Raw genomic sequence first — 20,078 nt, 5'->3', positions numbered from 1 at the left:
TTTTAAAGCAAAGGAGATAATTGTTGATGTCCAAAAATTCTTAAGATAGATACATTTTTATCCGGTAGATGTGAAACTTCTTGTTTTCGTTGATTAAACAAATTTATAATACTTCTAAATCACATTTTATTGAGAAAGTTAATTCATTCTTAAAGATGATTTCCGTATGAAGTAATGGTCCCGCAGATTTCTTATCAAAAAGGAGACTTTTAAGACTTTAAGGTCATAACATAAATATGCATGAATCAAGTAATTTCACATCTTGTTAATATGGTCCTGCAGATTTCTTATCAAAAAGGAGATACGTATGACTTTAAGGTCATAAGTAGGCAGGAACAAAAGTGATATCTAAAGAAACGGTAGTGTTAGCACCTTATACGTAGGGTATATTATGTATTTGTTTACTTTAATAAGATATGTCATTTAAAAAATATGTTTATTCTTGTTAATGAACATAATTTATATTTGACCAATCTACACAAAAGTATGGTCCTTTTTCTGTTAGTGAGTCCTTCCCTAGGAACAGTTAAGAAGTTCTTAAAATGAAATGTGAAAGAATAAAGCAAAGACTTAATTAGAAAAATAATCGTCTGGAATTGTAATATTTAAATATGATATAAAATGTTTCCTTCAATAAATCAATTGTGGCGCGAGCTATATGTGCCGTCTTGTTGAACACACAGCTCCTGCACATCGTTGATGAACGATAAGGTCAGTAATCATAGCTCTATAGCGGTAACCATTGATTGTAACCCATTGACATATCCATTCAACCAAAATAATCTTCATTCGCTAAACATAATTCGTTTATGAATGAATAAAAAGTAATTGCTTTGTCAAGACTAACGACGTGGACCTGACTGCGGAAGAAATGTTATGCGTCTTCGAGAAAATGAATTTCACTTCCGTTATAATAAGAATAGCGCTAGTGGTAGGTCATGGTATGGGGTTGATTTTTTTTGGTTTGGTGGTAAACTGATGTCAAAATTCATGATACCATGAACTGCAAGAAAATATATCGTGGTAATTTATAGACATACTTTTTTCATGCATGCTGATGTTTATGTGCTACTATGGTTAAAAATACAAAAGTAAATGCCAAAAACTTGTTTAATTGAATTCCAAAATTGACTTCTTATTAGTTAAGTTTGACCAATGCATGTCTATTATCTTGAACACCCCAATTATTATCATACATACAAAACATGAGAAATTATGATTTTTTTTTGTTATTTTAATGTACTACCACCAACCCTTGTTTTTATACCACTCTTGGTCATGCACGCCCGAGTCCAAATCATGTACAATTTTGTCCCATCTTCTTTGTGTCTCATAAAAGAATTTTCTTGTGTTTATTTAAACAGAACTGAAAATAGAAAACTCCGTCGGTATTTCTGTTTTGGTAAATTAAGCACATATAAAACATTTTCAAAGGATCTTATTGGAATGATTTTACTTTAAGGAAAATACCTTTTATTGATTAGAACAAGTTCCTATTTTTTATTGAATATACGTTTGTATCTACTTGCAGCATACATTTAATATTAGGAAATTTTGAATTTATTAAAGATAGGTACAGAGCTGAGTGATACAGTGATTTGAATTTGTGTCTGCATTTTGATTCGATTTAATTTAAAACAAATTAAGAAAACAATTGAAGTTAAAAGTTTAGCTTTGGTTTAAGTGTCTGATGTATTTGTGGAGTATATAATTGTTAGTGTCGTTGTCATCGAAATTATTTAAACTACTTTTATGGTCTGGTATTAGGAAGTGAAAGCTCTTTGGTCTTTTTTGTTTTTTCATAAAATGCACCATGTTTGTCAATTTCAACGGTAAGAAATAAATGATAAAGAATCAATAACAATGAATATACATTTGAAAGTTCATTCAAATATAGTTAAGTTGTGGCTAATTTGAATAGATTACTGAAGATATTGACGCTTAAACAAAAAAAACTATTTTTAATGTCAAACGAGAGAATTTGCATTTAATTTATTTATTTATTTTTTTCCACCTTAGAGCTGCGATTTTAATGTTGATGTTAAAAGCATCATGATGGCCTCTTTGTATCTAAAAGTAATCTGGATCCATCTTGTGATTAGACATGCGAAATTGTTCCTTGTCTTTTCTTCGGTCACAACTGATTGAAAAAATACTTGAGATTTCAATAATCTTGATATATTTTAAGTAGCTTTCTAAAAAAAATATATATACATATGTAGATGGATAGACAATATCTGTGTCAGTTGGTACACAAATATTCGCATCAGTCAAATTGTTCAGGTTCAGAAATTATGCGTCCGTCTACCGACAAACGATAAAAACAACGTAGTCAAAAAAAAAGAAAGAAAATTCAAATAAATAGATACGTTTCTGGACTAAGATTGATTTTTAAACCAAATGTAATTACCACGACAAGATTCAGATTCATGTCTAATATTTAAAAAAAACATGACATTTCTCGATTTCCATGAGTTGTACAAACAAAAAACTTGTTCCATAATATCACTTGTCAATTTCTTAAGACCCAATTTTTATAGTCCAGTTTTAAATTTTTTGTTGATGTTAAGTTAAAATCTATCAAGAATCTAGTTAACGGTGCATTGGTTTTGTTTCTTGTCCTATTTATTTTTCAAATTCAAATATTTAATTAATTTCACATCATTGAGAAATTATTTAGTATATATATTTTTTTTGAAATTTTAAAGGAAAAATAACAAGTGTTATGGACATATTTATTTTATGTCGGTGCAACTTAAAGTGTTTCCGACTTATGTCATTAACACTTTTATAAGCCCGATTAATAATTTAATAAATAAATCAGATGCTGAAGATGGGAGCGGGTCGAAATGCTGTATTTTAAAATACTGTATGGTCAAAATTCGGTATGATACTGTACGATACTGTATGGTAATAATACTGTATTGTTAATGTTCTGTATGGGATCGGATCGAAATGCTGTATTTTAAAATACTGTATGGTTAATATACTGTATCTCAAAATGCTGTGTTGTCAAAATACTGTATCTCAAAATTCTTCTTCTTCAAACGCTGTATGAGCAAAACATTATCTAAAAATACTGTATTTTTGCAAAATTCCGCTCTTAATCTTCCATTATAGAGAACAACAAAGGCAGAACTCGATTTCCGCATGTACATTATATCATTTATTGAAACTCCAAACAAGTAAAAAATCAGAATACATTAATAAGTCATATCGAAAATAAGTAATTAACAATAGACAATAATATTTATAAGTAACAATCTATGAATTGTATATACAAAAGTATTTATAACAACAACAAAAATTCAAAGACTTATGAATTATCATATGTTATTGTACAAGTGAAGTATATTAGAAAAATATTATGATGTATTCTTTATAAAAGTAATCTGTTTTTAAAATTCTGTATTTTAACATGCTGTGAATAGGCTGATAAAAATCGTTTTTATGATGTAAAAATACATACAGTATTTTGAAATACAGTATTTGAGATACAGTATTTTAAATACATTATTATGATCCATACAGGATTTCGAATCCAACCCTAAAAATCGTTTTGATAATGTAAAAAAGTGCGCACTTTTTACAGCCTTTTTGAAATACAGAATTTTGGTATACAGAATTTTAAGTTACAGAATTTTGAGCTACAGTATTTTGATCATATTTGTATTTTGTACATACAGTATTTTGAAATACATTATTTTGAGATACAGTATTTTAAATACATTATTATGATCCATACAGGATTTCGAACCCCATCCGTTTTGTATTTCAAAATACTGTAAATTTAATATACTGTGTCTCAAAATGCTGTATTGTCAAAATACTGTATCTCATAACACTTTATTATGGTGAAAGTTTTGACAGATAAATTAGTTTGGTGCAATTGCAATTGTTGATTATGATAGGAACAATTCATGTAAACATGTGAGAGAGATACAAATAACTAAGAAGAAAATGAGAAAATAAATAGAAGATACCATTTATATTGCTTTTGTTTTTATTATTTTAAAAACTTATGAATTATCATAGGAACAAACATATGCTATTGTTCATGGGAAGCATATTAGAACATTATGCTTATGAAATAATTATTATGATTTTTTTTGAAAAAAGCATTCTGTTTTCAATATTCTACATTTAAAATGCTGTAATAAGGCTGACAAATAAAAATCATGTTGACAATGTAAAAAAGTGCGCACTTTTTGATATACAGAATTTTGAAATACAGAAGTTTGAGATGCAGCATTTTGATCATACAGTATTTTGTACATATAGTATTTTGAAATACATTGTTTTGAGATACCTACAGTATTTTAAATACATTATTATGATCCATACAGTATTTCGAATCCAACCCCGAAAAAAATATTTATAATTTATTGTACACCCAAAATTCAGATTAAGGGTAAACTGATAAGCAACTCATTCAAGAAATTGGACATAAAAATATCGAAACAGATTTTTAAATCTTTCTGTTACCACTCTATAACCTTTTATGGATTCTGTCCAAATCAAACTATGTGGCATTTATAGTTAAGCTTTTTCTATGTTTAAGACTAAAATAAAATAAATAAATTAGGTGCCGTAACAGTCCATGAAGAAGCAGGTCCTAGTAACTTACAACTCTCAACCATTCCTGTGTGCGAGTAATGCTGTCAGAGATGGAAAGGACCTACACTTTATATGCCGAATCCGAACGGCTAATTTAAGACATGAATTACTCTTGGAGGATTTGTCCATTCCTCGCAAGAGGCAGCACCCGTGAAGAAAGTTAGGTGGCACAGGCAGGGATTGAACCCAAGACCCCTTGCACGACAGTCCAACGCACTTTTTTTTGTAATTCATTTTTATTAATTTAATCTTAAACCTATCTTAAAGCTAGACAAAAATTCATAAAACTAGCCTAATTATCCAAAACTTAAAACTAACTTAATGGTCCCATACGGACACTCTAAGTTAAACAATAATACTGAATATTAATGCCTTTCGGCCCTATACAGTCCAACGCACTATCCATCACGCTACGGGTACTACTACTATGTGGATTTACGAAAAATAACTATTAAGAACGCAATAGTTAAGCGTTTTCTATGTTTAAGACTTTTTTGAAGAAAAAAGGGCTTGAGATTTAACCTATTGTGAAAGAATAAGCACAATAGTCTTAATCTTATTTTAGTCTCGATCCCGTTTCAATAAAGGTTTTATGAATCCTAAAATAAAAATCATCCATTTTTAAATCTCAATTGAATCATTCATCTATTGTAACAAATAATAATGACTACCTATCTGCATTTCTATTTTATTTTTATTTTCATTTTCATTTCCATCACATAAGTTGCTAAACACGTTACAAAAGCAAAAAGAATAAACTACTCAACCCCCCCAAATACACTCATCTCGAAAAATCTTTTCACATTATGAAAAGAGTGTGTACCTACATAAGCCTCACGTAAATTTTACGTGATCCAACAGACAATACAACCAATAATTATTTATAATAATATAATGAAAAAGCTCTCGCTCTCTGTTCTGATATTTCAGTATCTCTGGCTTTGGCTCTGTCTCCACCCCCAAAAAGTCTCCGATTGTTCGTCATCATTGCATAGAAGACCTCATTTACACCATTGTTCACGTATTAGGATGTATTGTATAAGGATTCATTTGCCACCTCATCATCATCATCGTTGTCGTTCTTTCTGGTTGCCATTTGTCCTTGAGATCAAATAAGTAAAATACAATCAAAATAAGATCCCATAGCATTAACAGAAAACACTACGTGGCAGTTAATTAATGTCTTTTGATATATATAAAAAAAATAAAAATTAGAAAAACAAACCTTTGCAATGGGGCAAGAACATAAGATGCAATTTTTAAATTACGTATTTTTGAACATTTTAATAAAGTGTTAAAAGAAGCTGTAAGCCTATATGTGATTTGCAGAAAGCCTCAAAACATATCGAATATTTCATTGAAATTTATTTTTAACCCAACCCCTCGCAAAATCATTCATAAATTTATATACGTAGAATTATTTATGAATGATTTTTTAGGAGTGGATAAATAGTTCCCTGATGTGTTTGGTTAAAAATAAAAAAAAATAAAAATCCAATCAAACGATTCGTAGTGTTTTTTACTTGTTTATATAATTTTGTTGTTTGTCAGCTATATAGCTAGAGAGCTTTTTTGTATAAAGATTATAAAAGGTATTTTGCAAATGTTTCAGAATTCACACCTTACGTATTATACATACCTATTTATCTTCTTAACGTACCTTTCACGTTCCTTTTATTCATTGCTACGTAGAATTGTTATGTTTTCGACTTTGGCTATGGCTTTGGCTTTAAAGCAGCATCACAATAGAAAATGAGATGAAACGAGTATATATGTATGTAGGTTAGAGTTCTTTGAAAACCAAAAAATTGTGGCAGAAGGATTTTAATTAAATGTACAAATGCGAGTTGAATGATAGCGATGAATGACTATACGAGCATCTGAATGAATGTACATATGTATGTATATAGTGTTTGGGACTGTATCAACAAACTCAATGAACACGAAGCCATTAGTTTCCAATATTACCTAATCACAGATTATCTATCATCGAAATCTTGACATAATCGGTTATTCAAAAAAAAAAAAGAATCACTGCGTAAAATGATTGTAGGTACATCATTTTCCATTCATCTGTTCTGTCAAATTTGCATTTGAATCCGGATATCCGGAAACGACGACGACGACGACGACAACGACGATGACGATGACTACAACAACTATACAACATACACTCGGGTATTTTTAGTTTATTTTAAGCCGCGCCAAGAAGACAGCACAACACAGGACATCGTGCACCGTGCAGAGGCGCAAGCAGAGGCAACATTTTGTTGTGATTTCCAGAACAAAAAAAAGTCAAGTGATTTTTCTTTTTGATTCTATGTGTGTTGCTATAAAGATACATACTCGTAGATGCTTCACACGCTGCTGGCATAAAACTGAACTGATTTATTGATGCATGGCATCGGAATAGTAAGCATAAATTTTAAAAAAAAATTAAAACACGATTTTGACAGAAAAACTCATAGAAACAAAAAAACAGACACATGCGCGAAACATATGGTGTTTTGTAAGTGCATATCTTTGAGTGCATCGTTTAATCACATGTACCAACATACATATGTACATACATATATATATATATATGTATATATGTTCATTTAAGGATGCACAATAGAAACATATAAAAAAAAAAAAAACAAAGACAAATGTCAAGGGTATCAATTTACAATCCTAACTGTAGTACAGAATTTTGAATGCCTGCCTGTTCGGGAAAACTGCTTTCTTTTTCAAACGAAAAGAAGGTACCTATAGGAAAGTATACAAATTAAGGAGTTTACTGAAAAATAGCCTTTTAAAGTGGGATCGAGTCAAAAAAAAAACGATTTTCCGAAAGTCCTTATTTTAATTTATACTGAATTTTGTGTACCTTACATTCGCTAAAAAAAAAAATTAGGAATGTTTTAAACAAAATTGGGCAAAAATTACAAGCGACCCAATGTCAAAATCTTTTAAATGTTTTGAGAATTGATTTTATCTATACAGTGTTAGCCAAAAGCAAATTTAATTGCCTCGATTATTTAATAGTTAAGCAACAAACTTAGGATAAAATTATTGGAGTTTTTTTACAGTTTCTAATAGAAAATAAAATTATAGTTGTTTTCGGTAAAGTTTATTTAATGCAAACAATTAGTGCAATTGGTTTCATATAAGGCTGAGGAAAACAAAAGCAACTTTATAAATACGCATATGTTTTTAAGTCTTATACTAAAAAATTACTAGGTAGCAAAGCGCCCTTGTTTTTAATCACTTCAGCACATCTTCGAAGCATGGAGTCAATTAAATTGCTTATAAAGCTGTTTGGGATATTTTCCCAAGCCAATTTAATTTGATCGAAATATATTGTTTCTATTTTTGCAATTAATCCTTATTTTCTATGGGGTTGAGATCTGGGGACTGCGCTGGCCATTGTAACACGTCAATCCGATTTTCTTGAAACTACATCTTAACTGTAGTGGTTAAGATCCATTTCAAAGGAAACTGATCCTCAGTGTGTGGCAGCATAATATTTTGCAAAATGCCACGGTACATAAAACGATCAATTGTACCATCTTTTTGGTGAATCGGTCACAGTCCATGCCCTAAAAACATCCACTACGGTACCTCCTTGGTGTTTTATAGTAGCTTTGGTATAACGTAGATTTAGTGGCTCTTCAGCAGGTTTGCGAACACGACCGAAACGATCATAATCCTGTCGTTTTATTGTTTTTCTTAGTGTGCCACCTCTATGAATAGTTTGGAAAGACTTTTTGGACTTTTTTGTAGAATTTTATTAATGGGCAACTCACTGATTTTGGAATGGAATATTTTTCTAAAAACTTCCAAAAAGTAAGAGTGAAAAAATAAATGTATATGTATTTGTGCCCACTATACATGATGGTTAGTGCGATGGACTGTTTTTTTTTTTAAATTCATTTTTATTAATTAAATCTTAAACCTATCTTAAAGCTAGACAAAAATTCATAAAACTAGCCTAAATTTTAAAAAAAGTGCGATGGACTGTCATGCGAGAGGTCTTGGGGTCAAACCCTGCTTATGCCACCTACATTTTTTTTCACGGGTACTGTTTCTTGCGAGACAAATTCTCCAAGAGTAATTCTTGTCGTGAAAAGTGCTTTCTCAAATTTGCAGTTCGGATTCGGCTTAAAAACTGTAGGTCCCCTCCATCCCTGACAACAGTGCTCGCACACAGGAATGGTTGCGAGTTATCAGTCACTAGGCCCTAGTTCTCAAACGGACTGTTGCGCCACCCAATTAAATTATTATTAATCTAATTTAAATTGTATTCTTTTTTTAAGGTTTGGAAATAAACAAATTTAAAAAAAACTCAGATTTGTAAATACAATTCACAATATTTTATTAATATATCCTTAATTTAAATTTATTTCATCATAAATTAACAAATACAAAAACCATTTAGAAAATTCCGTTAAAATTCTGTCTTCTTAATTTCATTCCAGGTCTGGTGCTGATATCTCTGTTATTTTTGTCTATAATAAAATAATTGAAGCTCCAAATCTAATAAATATAATAATACAAAACAAACAACGCAATATTAAACAAATTAAATGTGACTATCATGTGCCATTTTCGTAGTCGGAATAATAACTTAACTAGTCAGACCAGTGCATTTAATTGAAAAATAATATATTTCATAAAAAATAAAAATAATAAATATATAAATAAATTAGAAACTTTGAGTGAATTAAATAAGAAATTGAATTTATAAATCGTGTACAAAGAAAAAGTGAAGTAAAGGAATACAAAATCAAGTGACAAAAGCCCAGTGTTTCTAAAGTGTTTCTTATAAGAAAACTTAAGAAGAAGAAAAAATAAAAACAAATCCTTTTCAAGGAGAAATATTCAATTTTTATGTTGTATCTTGTGGAAACAGGCTTGGATTTAAGGTAAGCTTAAACACAATATTTCAATGGTTTTTTTTGTTTTGTTTTGAAAAGAATACTCTTTGCTGTAAAATAGAAACTTATTAACTAGAACAGCAATTTTGTATTTTTTAATATCCTACATATGTTTAAAAGGTAATAATGTTTGTCATTGGATTTAAGACGAAAAAAAAATCAATCTGATAAAAGGAAAAATATATTTCTGCCATTCTAAAATTGGTATAAATAAGTTCGTAATGCTTGAATTGGTTCATATAATACACAATATCTTAGGATCATATTTTTATAAATCAGTAGATAGTTACGAGAATATTTATTTGATGAACTGTTTATTAGTTTGTTTAATAAAATAATTTAAATAAAATTCTATGGGGAGAAAGTTGACATTTTCAAAATTCAATTTTTTTTTTGTTAAATGCAGTTATTACACAGAACTAGATTGTTTATTATAGTAATAGGGAGTTTCAAAACGTAAAGTGTGAGATCCTGTAATAGCGAACAATTTTAAACAAATTTACTATCAAGATAGAATTTTTTCCAAGTATTTGCCATTTTCCTAGTCATTTTAAAATTTGCATTTCAAAACAAATTATTGCTTTTTGAAAACCAAGCGTACGTGTAAACATTGATAGCTCCTAACAGAAAAAAGAAAAGGCAAAGCAAACCAATTTGATACTGGGAAAAAGCCTTACTAATTCAAAGTGCCAGAAACTTAAAATCGTACGGCTTGGAATAGTTGCTAAAAGTTACAGAAATCATTAAGTAATTCAGACTCAAGTGAAATACAAAGTTATAGTAAGATACTATAATCGTTTAAAATGAGCAAAGTCGTCTTTTTAAATTAGTAACTCAAATGATCTTAAAATTCTAATTAATGCTTTAAAATGTTGCTCCAACATTTTCATAAAGGAAAATACTTTTTTTATTCCATTAAGTTAAATGTGTCTTAGTTTTAAACCGCGCGACTGTTTTTGTTAACTGTGTCTTGTTCTTCTCAAAATTGCTTTGATGAATGAAATGAGACTAGTCTATTATTTTAAAATGAGTTTTAGAGTTTTAAAGTTGGAAGAGTAATTATTTCAATACTAGTCGAATAGTCATAGAATCACTGCGGACAAAAAGCAAAGTTAAATCCTGCTGTGGTTTTAACATTCATTCGAGTTCAAAAAAACTTCGACGTTTTCCTTCTTAGGTGTTTGTAAGTTTATACTCGACGGCTGTGATCCTAGAGTAGTTACCAACGAACAAAAAACAATATGACGTCACTAAAGATGAGCTTGATACAAAATTGTTCCTACTTTCTTGTTTCCTTCTTATTCTGGTTTTCAATGTCGCTCAAGATAAAAGTTTATACTTTTTATTTATTTACTGTTTTTAATTTTGTTATTTTATTTATATATTATATATTTTGTTGTATAATTGTTTTTAATTGCCTTGCTATGGGACTTTTAAAGAAAAAACATATTTAGACCGTTCAAAAATAAAAATTTGGACTGGCCTATATGTTCAATACAAGTAGAATTGAATGGATTCAATTCTGAAACCCACAAAACAAATGCTGGTGTGCTCCAGGGCTCTGTTCTATCTCCAACATTCTTTCTCATTTTTATTAATGATCTGCTGTCTGCAGCTTCTAATCCAATACCTACATTGTTTCGGTGGATGACGATAGTACTCTTAGCTTTTCATATTCGTTTTCAGACTCACATCCCTCTTCTTCGGATGTGGAACTGCAAGAACAAAATATGATAAGCTCATTAAATTCCGACCTAAGCAGCATTGTACAATGGGGAATAAAAAACCGCGTGGAATTTCGAAAACCCAATGCTGTCTTGTATCGTTTAATCGTTTGCCATTATTCATGGATGGCACTTGCATCAACCATCATGCCACGGGTACTACTATTTAACGGTTTATGCTCTAGAGAAATAGCTAGATGCATTCCTCCCCTTGAACATTTCAACCGTAATACTCGCGCTTCTAAGAATGCTCATTAGTATACAGAGATTCGTTCTTTAGGTGTACTACGCGAATGTGGAATGCCATACCACTTTCTCTTTCAAACCGTCTCTCATCTTCCTAGTGCTCACACTGTGTCTCTGCTTAATAAGGGTAGTAATATTCCCTTGAGTGTGCGCTTATTATAAAAAAAAATAAATATTGAATCTCATAAAACATGGTTATTATAATACTGGTTCGCATGTGAATTAAAGTCAGCTCGAACTATCTTTTTAAAATATTTGAAACTTGTAGCAAACTTACAATTTACTTAATCTCTGTACCCATCGTTAATTCAGTTTAAAATTATCAGTTTAAAAATTATCAAGAATTCTTTCTTAAAACAAATATCGTTTACTATAGCATCCCCAAAAAAAGCATCTTACAACATGATTGCCCAACGAAAAAAAGGGAGACGGACACAAACCCTAAACCAATACCTCGAAAACCCAAAATCACAAAAATAAATAAAAAAAATAAAAGTAGGTGAAATCCCCATTCTGGATTTTGTATTTTCTGGATATTGGATTTTCGGTATTGCGGTTTTTTGGGATCTTGGCTTTCGGGATTCTGTCCCTAACCCAGACAAAAAAGTAGTATTGCAAAATAGAATGTTTCGTAAGCCAAAAAACTTGGTGCCAGAATGGATCTTGCAACATGATTGACTAACCAACATTTTTATTCAATTCCCCCTATTTCAAACATTTTAATAAAAATATTACTTTATTTTTAAATAGAACTTATTGCCATGTGTTAGTCAATGTTTGCTTGGAAAAAATTAATTATAATGTTGCCCCTTTCAAAAGTACTGTTATTTATATTTGGTAAACTCTGCAAATGCTTCTTATAATTTCCAAGATATTTACATTTCCACAAAAAATGTTCTTTTATTTAACTTAGCAACATAATAAAAAGTTAAACTAATCTTGAAAGACATCGGGCAACGGCCTAGTCAGGCAAAAAATCATATGCGGAGGGGTGCTATTTTCCCCCGATAAGATGAGAGGGGGGCAATTTTCAAAAAAAAATTATTTAAAAAATACACAAAATATTTAAAAAATAACATTAATTAAAATCATGCCTCAGTAAAAAAGGTGAATTGTAGTTTATACAGATTACTTGTTTTTTATTCCAAGCTTAAAGCCGTATGGTATGCAATAAAAAATGAAAAAAGTTGTAATACACTAATTCAATAAATTGACCTTAGGGCAAGTGTTTTTCTTTTAAGTACTTGATATACAGTGGTGGATACGAATTTAGCACACTTGCCAAAGAAAATAAAAACCATTTAATTTTCGATTTTTTTTCTTATTATGAAATTAGTTATATTTTATTTGCATTACTTATACATAGCACTATGTTTTCATAGTACTTCATCAAATATATTTAACATCGTAAGAAGAAAAAAGTATGGAATTTAGAAACATCAATCAACAATTTTGCCTGGACACGAATTTAGCACATTCAATAGTTTCTTGATAAAATTTTACTTACGGTTATCAATTCTAAGTTTTTCTTAGTATTTGGTAGGGAACCCTTTATTTTGTAGTACAGAAGCAATTTTTCTTGGCAAACTTTCAACCAAAGCCTCACATCGTGACTTTGGAATTGCATACCAAACATTTTGAATGATAAATTGGTTGTATTTTTTTGCTCAATGTGATGTTCAACATCATTCCACAAATTCTCGATCGGGTTAAGATCGATTTTATTCACCAAGGCACACTTCACTAACTTTGAAGTGTGTTTAGGCTCGTTGTCGTGCATGAAGCGCCATAATAACGGCAAATTGTCTTCTGCGTAGGGTATCATGCGATCCAACATTTTGGTGTGAATTTTTACGATGGGGCCAACGCCGTGCCATGAAAAAGCAGCCCAGATCATAACGTTGCTTCCGTGTTTCACTGTCTTAATGGTGTTCCTTGGATCATATTCCCTGTTTTTTGGACGCCATACATATTTTTTCCCATCCGATCCGAACCGGCAGAATTTGGATTCATCGCTCCAAAACAGGGTTTTTGAAAAACTAATTGGTTTGTCTAGGTGAGCTTTGGCAAAGTTTAACCTAGATTTCAGTTTAATTTTAGATACAAGCGGTTTTCTCTGAGCAACGCACCCAAGTAGATTGTTTTCATTTAATCGGCGTCTTATGGTCCTTGAAGAAACATTTTCTCCATAATTCGTTGAAAGTTCGCTTCAAAGGGCCCCGGATGTCTTTAACGGATCCTTGGTCGCTAACCTATAAATAATAAGGTAGTCATAGTAACAACATAAAAATGAACCGTTACTTGCAAGTAAAAAATAATTGAAAGTAGAAAAATACTTGTACTCTTTTCAATGTGCTTAATTCGTGTCAACCACTGTATATTTTATCATCCGGTTTTCAGTTTTTAATGAAAACTACTATAAATAAATTGGGTGGCGCAATAGTCCGTTTGAAAACTAGGGTCTAGTGGCTGACAACTCTCAACCATTCCTGTGTTCGAGTACTGTTGTCAGGGATGGAAGGGACCTACAGTTTTCAAGCCGAATCCGAACGGCAAATTTGAGACAGCAGTTTTCACGACAAGAATTACTCTTAGAGAATTTGTCAATTCCTCCCAAGAGGCAGTACCCGTGAAAAAAAACTTTAGGTGGCATAGGCAGGGATCGAACCCAAGACCTCTCGCATGACAGTCCATTGCACTAACCATCAATGAAAACTACTAAAAACATTAAATTAAAAAAAAAAAACAAAAATTATACTTAATACATAATATTTTGAAATACAAAAATTGGTTGAAATTAATATTTTTTTTTCTAGAAAATTTCAAGCTTAAAAAAATAATTTTTCAAAAACTTTTCACTCAAACAACTTAAAAATGTATTTATAGAGTAATTTTCTGGCTAGATACTATCGCATGGCTATGTATGTGTTACCCTAATATTTTAACATTTGTCGTCTTTTTTATGTCAATTAACCGGGAGCATCTCCCCTCCATTCGATTTTTTTCTTGTCTTAACCAAACCTACTCGCTCTAGCTTTCTGGTGCAATCACTCTGTATAGACAAAATAATACCCTTGTATCATTGACGCTTTTATGACCTTATTCTTGGTTCAACATAATTTAAATTGGGTTCAAGTTTTTAAAGTTAAGAACTTGCGTTTTAGATTATGGTACAAGTAGTGCAGGCAAAACCATAAATGAGGTAGGTACCTATCAACATTATCGCTGTTTTATTGTTAAAATTAAAGCACCTATAAATTTACTTCTTAGATATAACAAATACAATCCAAATTTTATTAAACTGTCAATAACTAATTGTGTCAATAAAACAGCGGTTATTTTGATACCTTATTAGTATCAAATTTATTGTTCAAGTTCAAGTTAACAGTTCACTCTCTTCTTAAAACTCAAATTAATAACAAATATAAGGCCCTTGAGTTTTCTTATGAAATCTGAACAGTATACGAAGAATTAGAAACCTTTCTTTGTTTGGTTGGGTGTTATTTCTATCATTCCAAAATTTGAAAAATCAAATGCCAAAATTACGTGCTTAGACATTTTTGACAGCAATTTGGAGCTGCACCTCTGTTTTTCAGTTGCATATCTCCATGGTTTCTGTTAATTTACTTTGTCAAAATACAAAGAAAAACAAAACAATTATTTACCTTTAAAATAAATTAAAGTAATTATATGACACATTTTGAAAAGGTAGACAGGAATTCTGACATACCTAGTTTCTTTTCCTGCAAATCAAAAATAAAACAACATAACTTTAGTTCATTACCCATACAAAAGACGCTATGGGTTCTATATTATGTACATAAATATCTTTTTCCACAAATGAGCCTTAAAACGATACAAAATAATTAAAACAAAACGGAAAAAAAATAGTTTTCATTCTTAGCTGACAAAAAAAACACAACTATAGATTCATATTTTGATGTGTTTTTCTCGTGCACAAGTGCATTTGCAAGCTCTAATCCAGAATACCGGAGTGAGGAATTGCAACATAAAGAACAACAACAACATCAAGCACGGATACTTTTACATAAAACTTTTGGTTGCGAGTTGTAAAGTCAAAACAAGTCACAGACCCTTGAATTAATGAGGAATTGAAAAATAAATACACACACACATACATACAAAATTCAAAATCGTCAGAAGTATAATGCTAAAAATTATGTTTTTTTTTTTTAAATAAAATAAAAAGAAAGCAACAATTCTTCCCCAATATGTATCTTGAATCTTGAATTCGCGGGTTACACAGCTTGAAACGAGGAACAATAAAAAATTTCCTTAATTTGTTTATGCTTTTGTTTCAGTATACTTTAAACTGGACACAGAAACGGATACATACGCTCTTCTCACCAAAACAACAACACAACAAAATAACTTCGAGGATCAATATATTCTTGATTCATTTCTAGCTCCTTTCACAGTCTCCGCTTGATTAGCCATAGGTGGATTTCCTTTGTTGAGTGTCTCCATTTCATAAAGGCGACTGAAACCATCTTAAGTTGTTTAAAAAAAAGTTCGAACATCAGTATCGAATCACACATACGACAGATGTCTTATTGTAAAATATCCCATCTGTCAAAATCAATGCCATAAGAAAATGTCTAGAAAATTTGAAACTCAAACTGTAAAAGTTATAAATCTGATGGTTGTCAAGTTAGCTAATACATTTCAATATATTTTAGGAAACTAATAATTAGATTAACTGCCACAAAATTTTAAACGATTTGGTAAAATGTTAAAGTAATTTTTAGCAATTTACTAAGCTTAATAATGATTCTCTCAAATTTTAAACGATTTAACATCTTAATATCTCTTACAACTCGCTAAAGTTAAAATCACGGAATTGCTGCTTTAACTTTTAGCAATCCAGTCAACAGTTTGGATTCCAATTAATAGGTCTTTTTAAGCGTATTTGCTTTGTTTATTTTCACGGACTGTCACTTTTTAAACATGTTTGGATGTTCGTTTTTTTATTAAAGGCAAGTAGCAATTTACTAGGTAGTTAAATGAGAAGAAAGGTTTACAATTTTGGATTCGCTAACTTGTAAATTATTCAAACCTTAACAAAAGGTTGTTTTAAATTTTGGGCCATTATTGTCATAAACTCTTCAATAACATTGGAAGAGCTTCCATAAATGAATTCCATGGTTTTTTCAGTTGAAAACATGTCTAGTTTAGGTGAGATAGTATAAGATTTACTTGAAAGTGCTACCGTGTACCATCGTTTTGTTGGGTTTTTAAAAAATAAAAACAAATCAATACTGCAAATATTTTTAAAATTGTCTACAAAAAAAGTACTTAATTAAGCCGTTCCTCTTTGGACCAGCAAAAATTAAACTATGCAGTTTTACATGATTTTTATCAACGTAAAGCGTTTGTCTATTAGGTACAAATTATGACACGCATTTTGTTTACCATTTATTTACGAAAAACTTACATTAATTGCTTACCGTTTTTAACAGAGGGTTGGTAATGCTTATTTGGTTTTCAAGACCAATTGTATTTTCTTCTGTATCTGTTTGTTATTACCATTTAAAAATCAAACCTCCTACCTATATGAATTTATCATAAGACTGACGCCTTATTCATAAATTCTCTTTGGACTAATTCTTATTAGGGCCCTGCAAAAAAATTCCGAGACTTAAGAAAAAAGCCTAAAATTAATGTAACCGAGAAGTCATCGTCGCGTCGTCATCGCCTTCATCGTCACGGCGCTAACGCTAGGGAGCGATTGAAACACTTTTCTTAAATTACGAGAATACTTAAAAAAGAGAAATAACTAAAGAAAATAAAAGAAGATATAAGGTAAGGTGTAGTGGTATGGCGAAACAAACAATACAATAAAATTAAAAAAGAAAAAGAAAAAGAACAAGCAACAAACCGGACAAACAGAAATGCAAATCTACAAAATGTGATGTTTCTGAACCTGCGAGTCTGCGACATCCCATCCCATCCCATCGCTACGAGTATTATAGAGATGGACCTGCAAAATGCTTTCACGATCGCCATCGACCCCGATGTCTTTGAAGGAAAAGAAGTTAAAAAAAAGAAAGACATAGAAAAGTCCTCGTTGACACTTTGCGGGAGAGAGGAACGAAGAGGCGAGGAGTGAGTATCAACAGGCGCGTATACAACGAAATGATTACGAAAGATGTATGATGGTGTTGCATGTCGAGATTGTTCATTGCACTTGTTCTTTTGTTTCGCTGAAGTTGTGTGTAAGATGTTCCAGCAGTGCATCGCAGCGTCAGCAACAAACACAAAAGGAGCCACAAGTAAAATTAACAAAGCAATGCAGGAGAACGAGTTTGGCACGATTTGTCAAAATTGATCATTTTCTTTACAACATGCCATCATGGACAGTTTTATATTAAGTATTTAGACATTTTGACAAAAAGATTCAAAATATTAATTATTGTGGGAGTAATGACTTGACCATGGTAAGGCAATTCTTACGCTAGGAAAGAATGGAACGTATAAGGCGCATAAGCTTATGAGATCAATGTTCATGTTCGGTTTTTTTTGCGCTTAGTCTTCTATTTTTATTCGTCCTAAATCGACAGGAAGTTGTAAGTTAGAAAGGTTTGCCTTAACCTTTATTTTTCTTCGGGTAGATATTAGATTTCTCTTGGCCTTTTTCCATATATTAATCAAGCATCCAGCACATTCCACTGATGACGGGGTGTACAAATCTTGTCCTAAATTTAACTAAAGAACGATTTTTGACAATCCACAATAAACTTTTTGTCAAATTTAATACTTAAAGGTCAGTTTACCATTACATGTATATAATAGTGTCGTAAGTTACTAAGCTATAAATCTAGAATATCTAGACGATTTTCATTCTTTGCAATAATACGGAAAGTTATGAAGTTTCCATGATAGATGATGATCGCTCACAAAATTTACTCTATGATACACCGTTGAAAAGGTACTGCTTCCTACATGCTTCCGATGCCATTGTATCTGAGATACTGGACATCAAAATTTTCAACAAAAAAGTAGTCACAAAATTTACTGTTGAAAAGGTACTGCTTCCTACATGTTTACAACACTTTAAGAACACTTTTTGAAATTTTTATGTGACGATTGCTTTTGTAGTAATTTTTGTTGTCACACGATGAAAACGAACATGATTTTAAACACTGGTAATCGCAAAATTTTTGGAATTCCTCCCACAAAAATATCACCGGTATTTGTTACAATTTACTTATAGATGCGGTGAAATAAGGTGCTGTGACATAACGCCGAAGAAAAAACGCTTTTGTAAGAAAAAAAAACTTTTCTTTTAACCTTTTATAGGTAGGTGTAGACAAAATTAAGGTCTAGTTTTTCTTATATCTCAAACAAATGTACCCCTTATTTAATATGACCAACTACTTAAAATCAGCTTCATTTTTCTTTTGCAAAGCTCAATAAAACCAATTTTTGAAAGTTCCGCCTTAATTACCTGGACTTTATTAACGGTACGTCCAAAAATTTGGTGTAATTTTAATGTCTCACTAAAAGTTTTCTTTGGAATTCAAATCCTGGAATGCTACGATTTCATCGGTGTATGAAGATTTCTTTATAATCGCATTGTTCCTAAATACAAATCGTTTATCGTCACTTTTTAATTGATTATATGTTTGTAAAAAAAATGTATTAATACGAGTTACGAAGTTCTGAACTCCTCGCTATTTTGTTATAATTGAATAACGACTAGCAAAGCGGGTGGGAAACATCTAAATCACAATAATAACAATATAACTATAAGTCTACAATGGAAAATTATGAAATCTAAAAGTATGTGAGGTTCTAAATTTAAGAAGTAACTCTTAATACTTAACTTGCTGGGTTTTTGAATCCTAATACATAGATACATTTTGGCATACTGAAGAAACAGAAAAAAGGCTGGGATGCGACCCACACTGATAACTTCCCATCCCGTCTGTCGATTTGTCTTGCTTTAAAATTTTTAGGTTTTCGTGTTTTTTTTTATGAAAAAAACGGACTGTTGGATTTTTATAAAAAAAAAACTACTGAATATCGAAAACAATATTTTCTGTGAAATAAAAAAAATTGAAGGCAATATTTTTAATTTTTGAATTTATAAAATGAATTTTTACCATCTTTTATTAATTTTTTTGTTTAGGTTTTTATTTTTTGTAAGAATTAAATTGTAAAATTGAATTGTAAAACTGTCAATTCAATTATGTATTCTCAAAATTTTTCAGAATGTTGAAAATAATATTTCTTATAAATTTACATAAAAGCCATAATCTCTAATTTTTGAAAAAAAAATATTTGAGTCGAAAATTAATTTTTACCAACTTTTGATAAATTTTCTTTTAATTTTTTTTTGTAAAAAAATGTCAATTCAAATATTCTCAAAATTTTACTAAATGTTGACAACAATATTTTTTAAAATATAAAGTAGTTTAAAGCCAATATCTTAAAGTTTTGAAAAGATATTTGAATCGAAAATCAACTTTTATTAATTTTTTTGTTTAGGTTTTTATTTTTTGTTAAAAATAATATTTCTTATAAATTTGCATTATTAGCTGGAAGCCAT

The 20,078-nt window shown here is 30.5% G+C and overlaps 1 protein-coding gene across 4 annotated transcripts in view; it reads left to right on the top strand.

Annotated features, from left to right (window-relative positions):
* The window catches only part of LOC129953170 (myb-like protein AA), a 179,883-nt gene that overhangs the window by 3,146 nt on the left and 156,659 nt on the right, over positions 1–20,078 (top strand). For all 4 annotated transcript variants that reach the window (XM_056066026.1, XM_056066027.1, XM_056066028.1 and 1 more), the window contains one exon: positions 9,078–9,524. In XM_056066026.1, coding sequence (XP_055922001.1) covers positions 9,490–9,524 — 35 coding nt within the window. In that variant the 5' untranslated portion in view covers positions 9,078–9,489. The remainder of the gene's footprint in view (positions 1–9,077; positions 9,525–20,078) is intronic.

This window comes from Eupeodes corollae, chromosome X (genome assembly GCF_945859685.1).
Source record: "Eupeodes corollae chromosome X, idEupCoro1.1, whole genome shotgun sequence".
NCBI lineage: Eukaryota > Metazoa > Arthropoda > Insecta > Diptera > Syrphidae > Eupeodes > Eupeodes corollae.
Note: the sequence above shows the minus strand (reverse complement) of the source record. Positions and strands in the feature narration are given on the sequence as shown.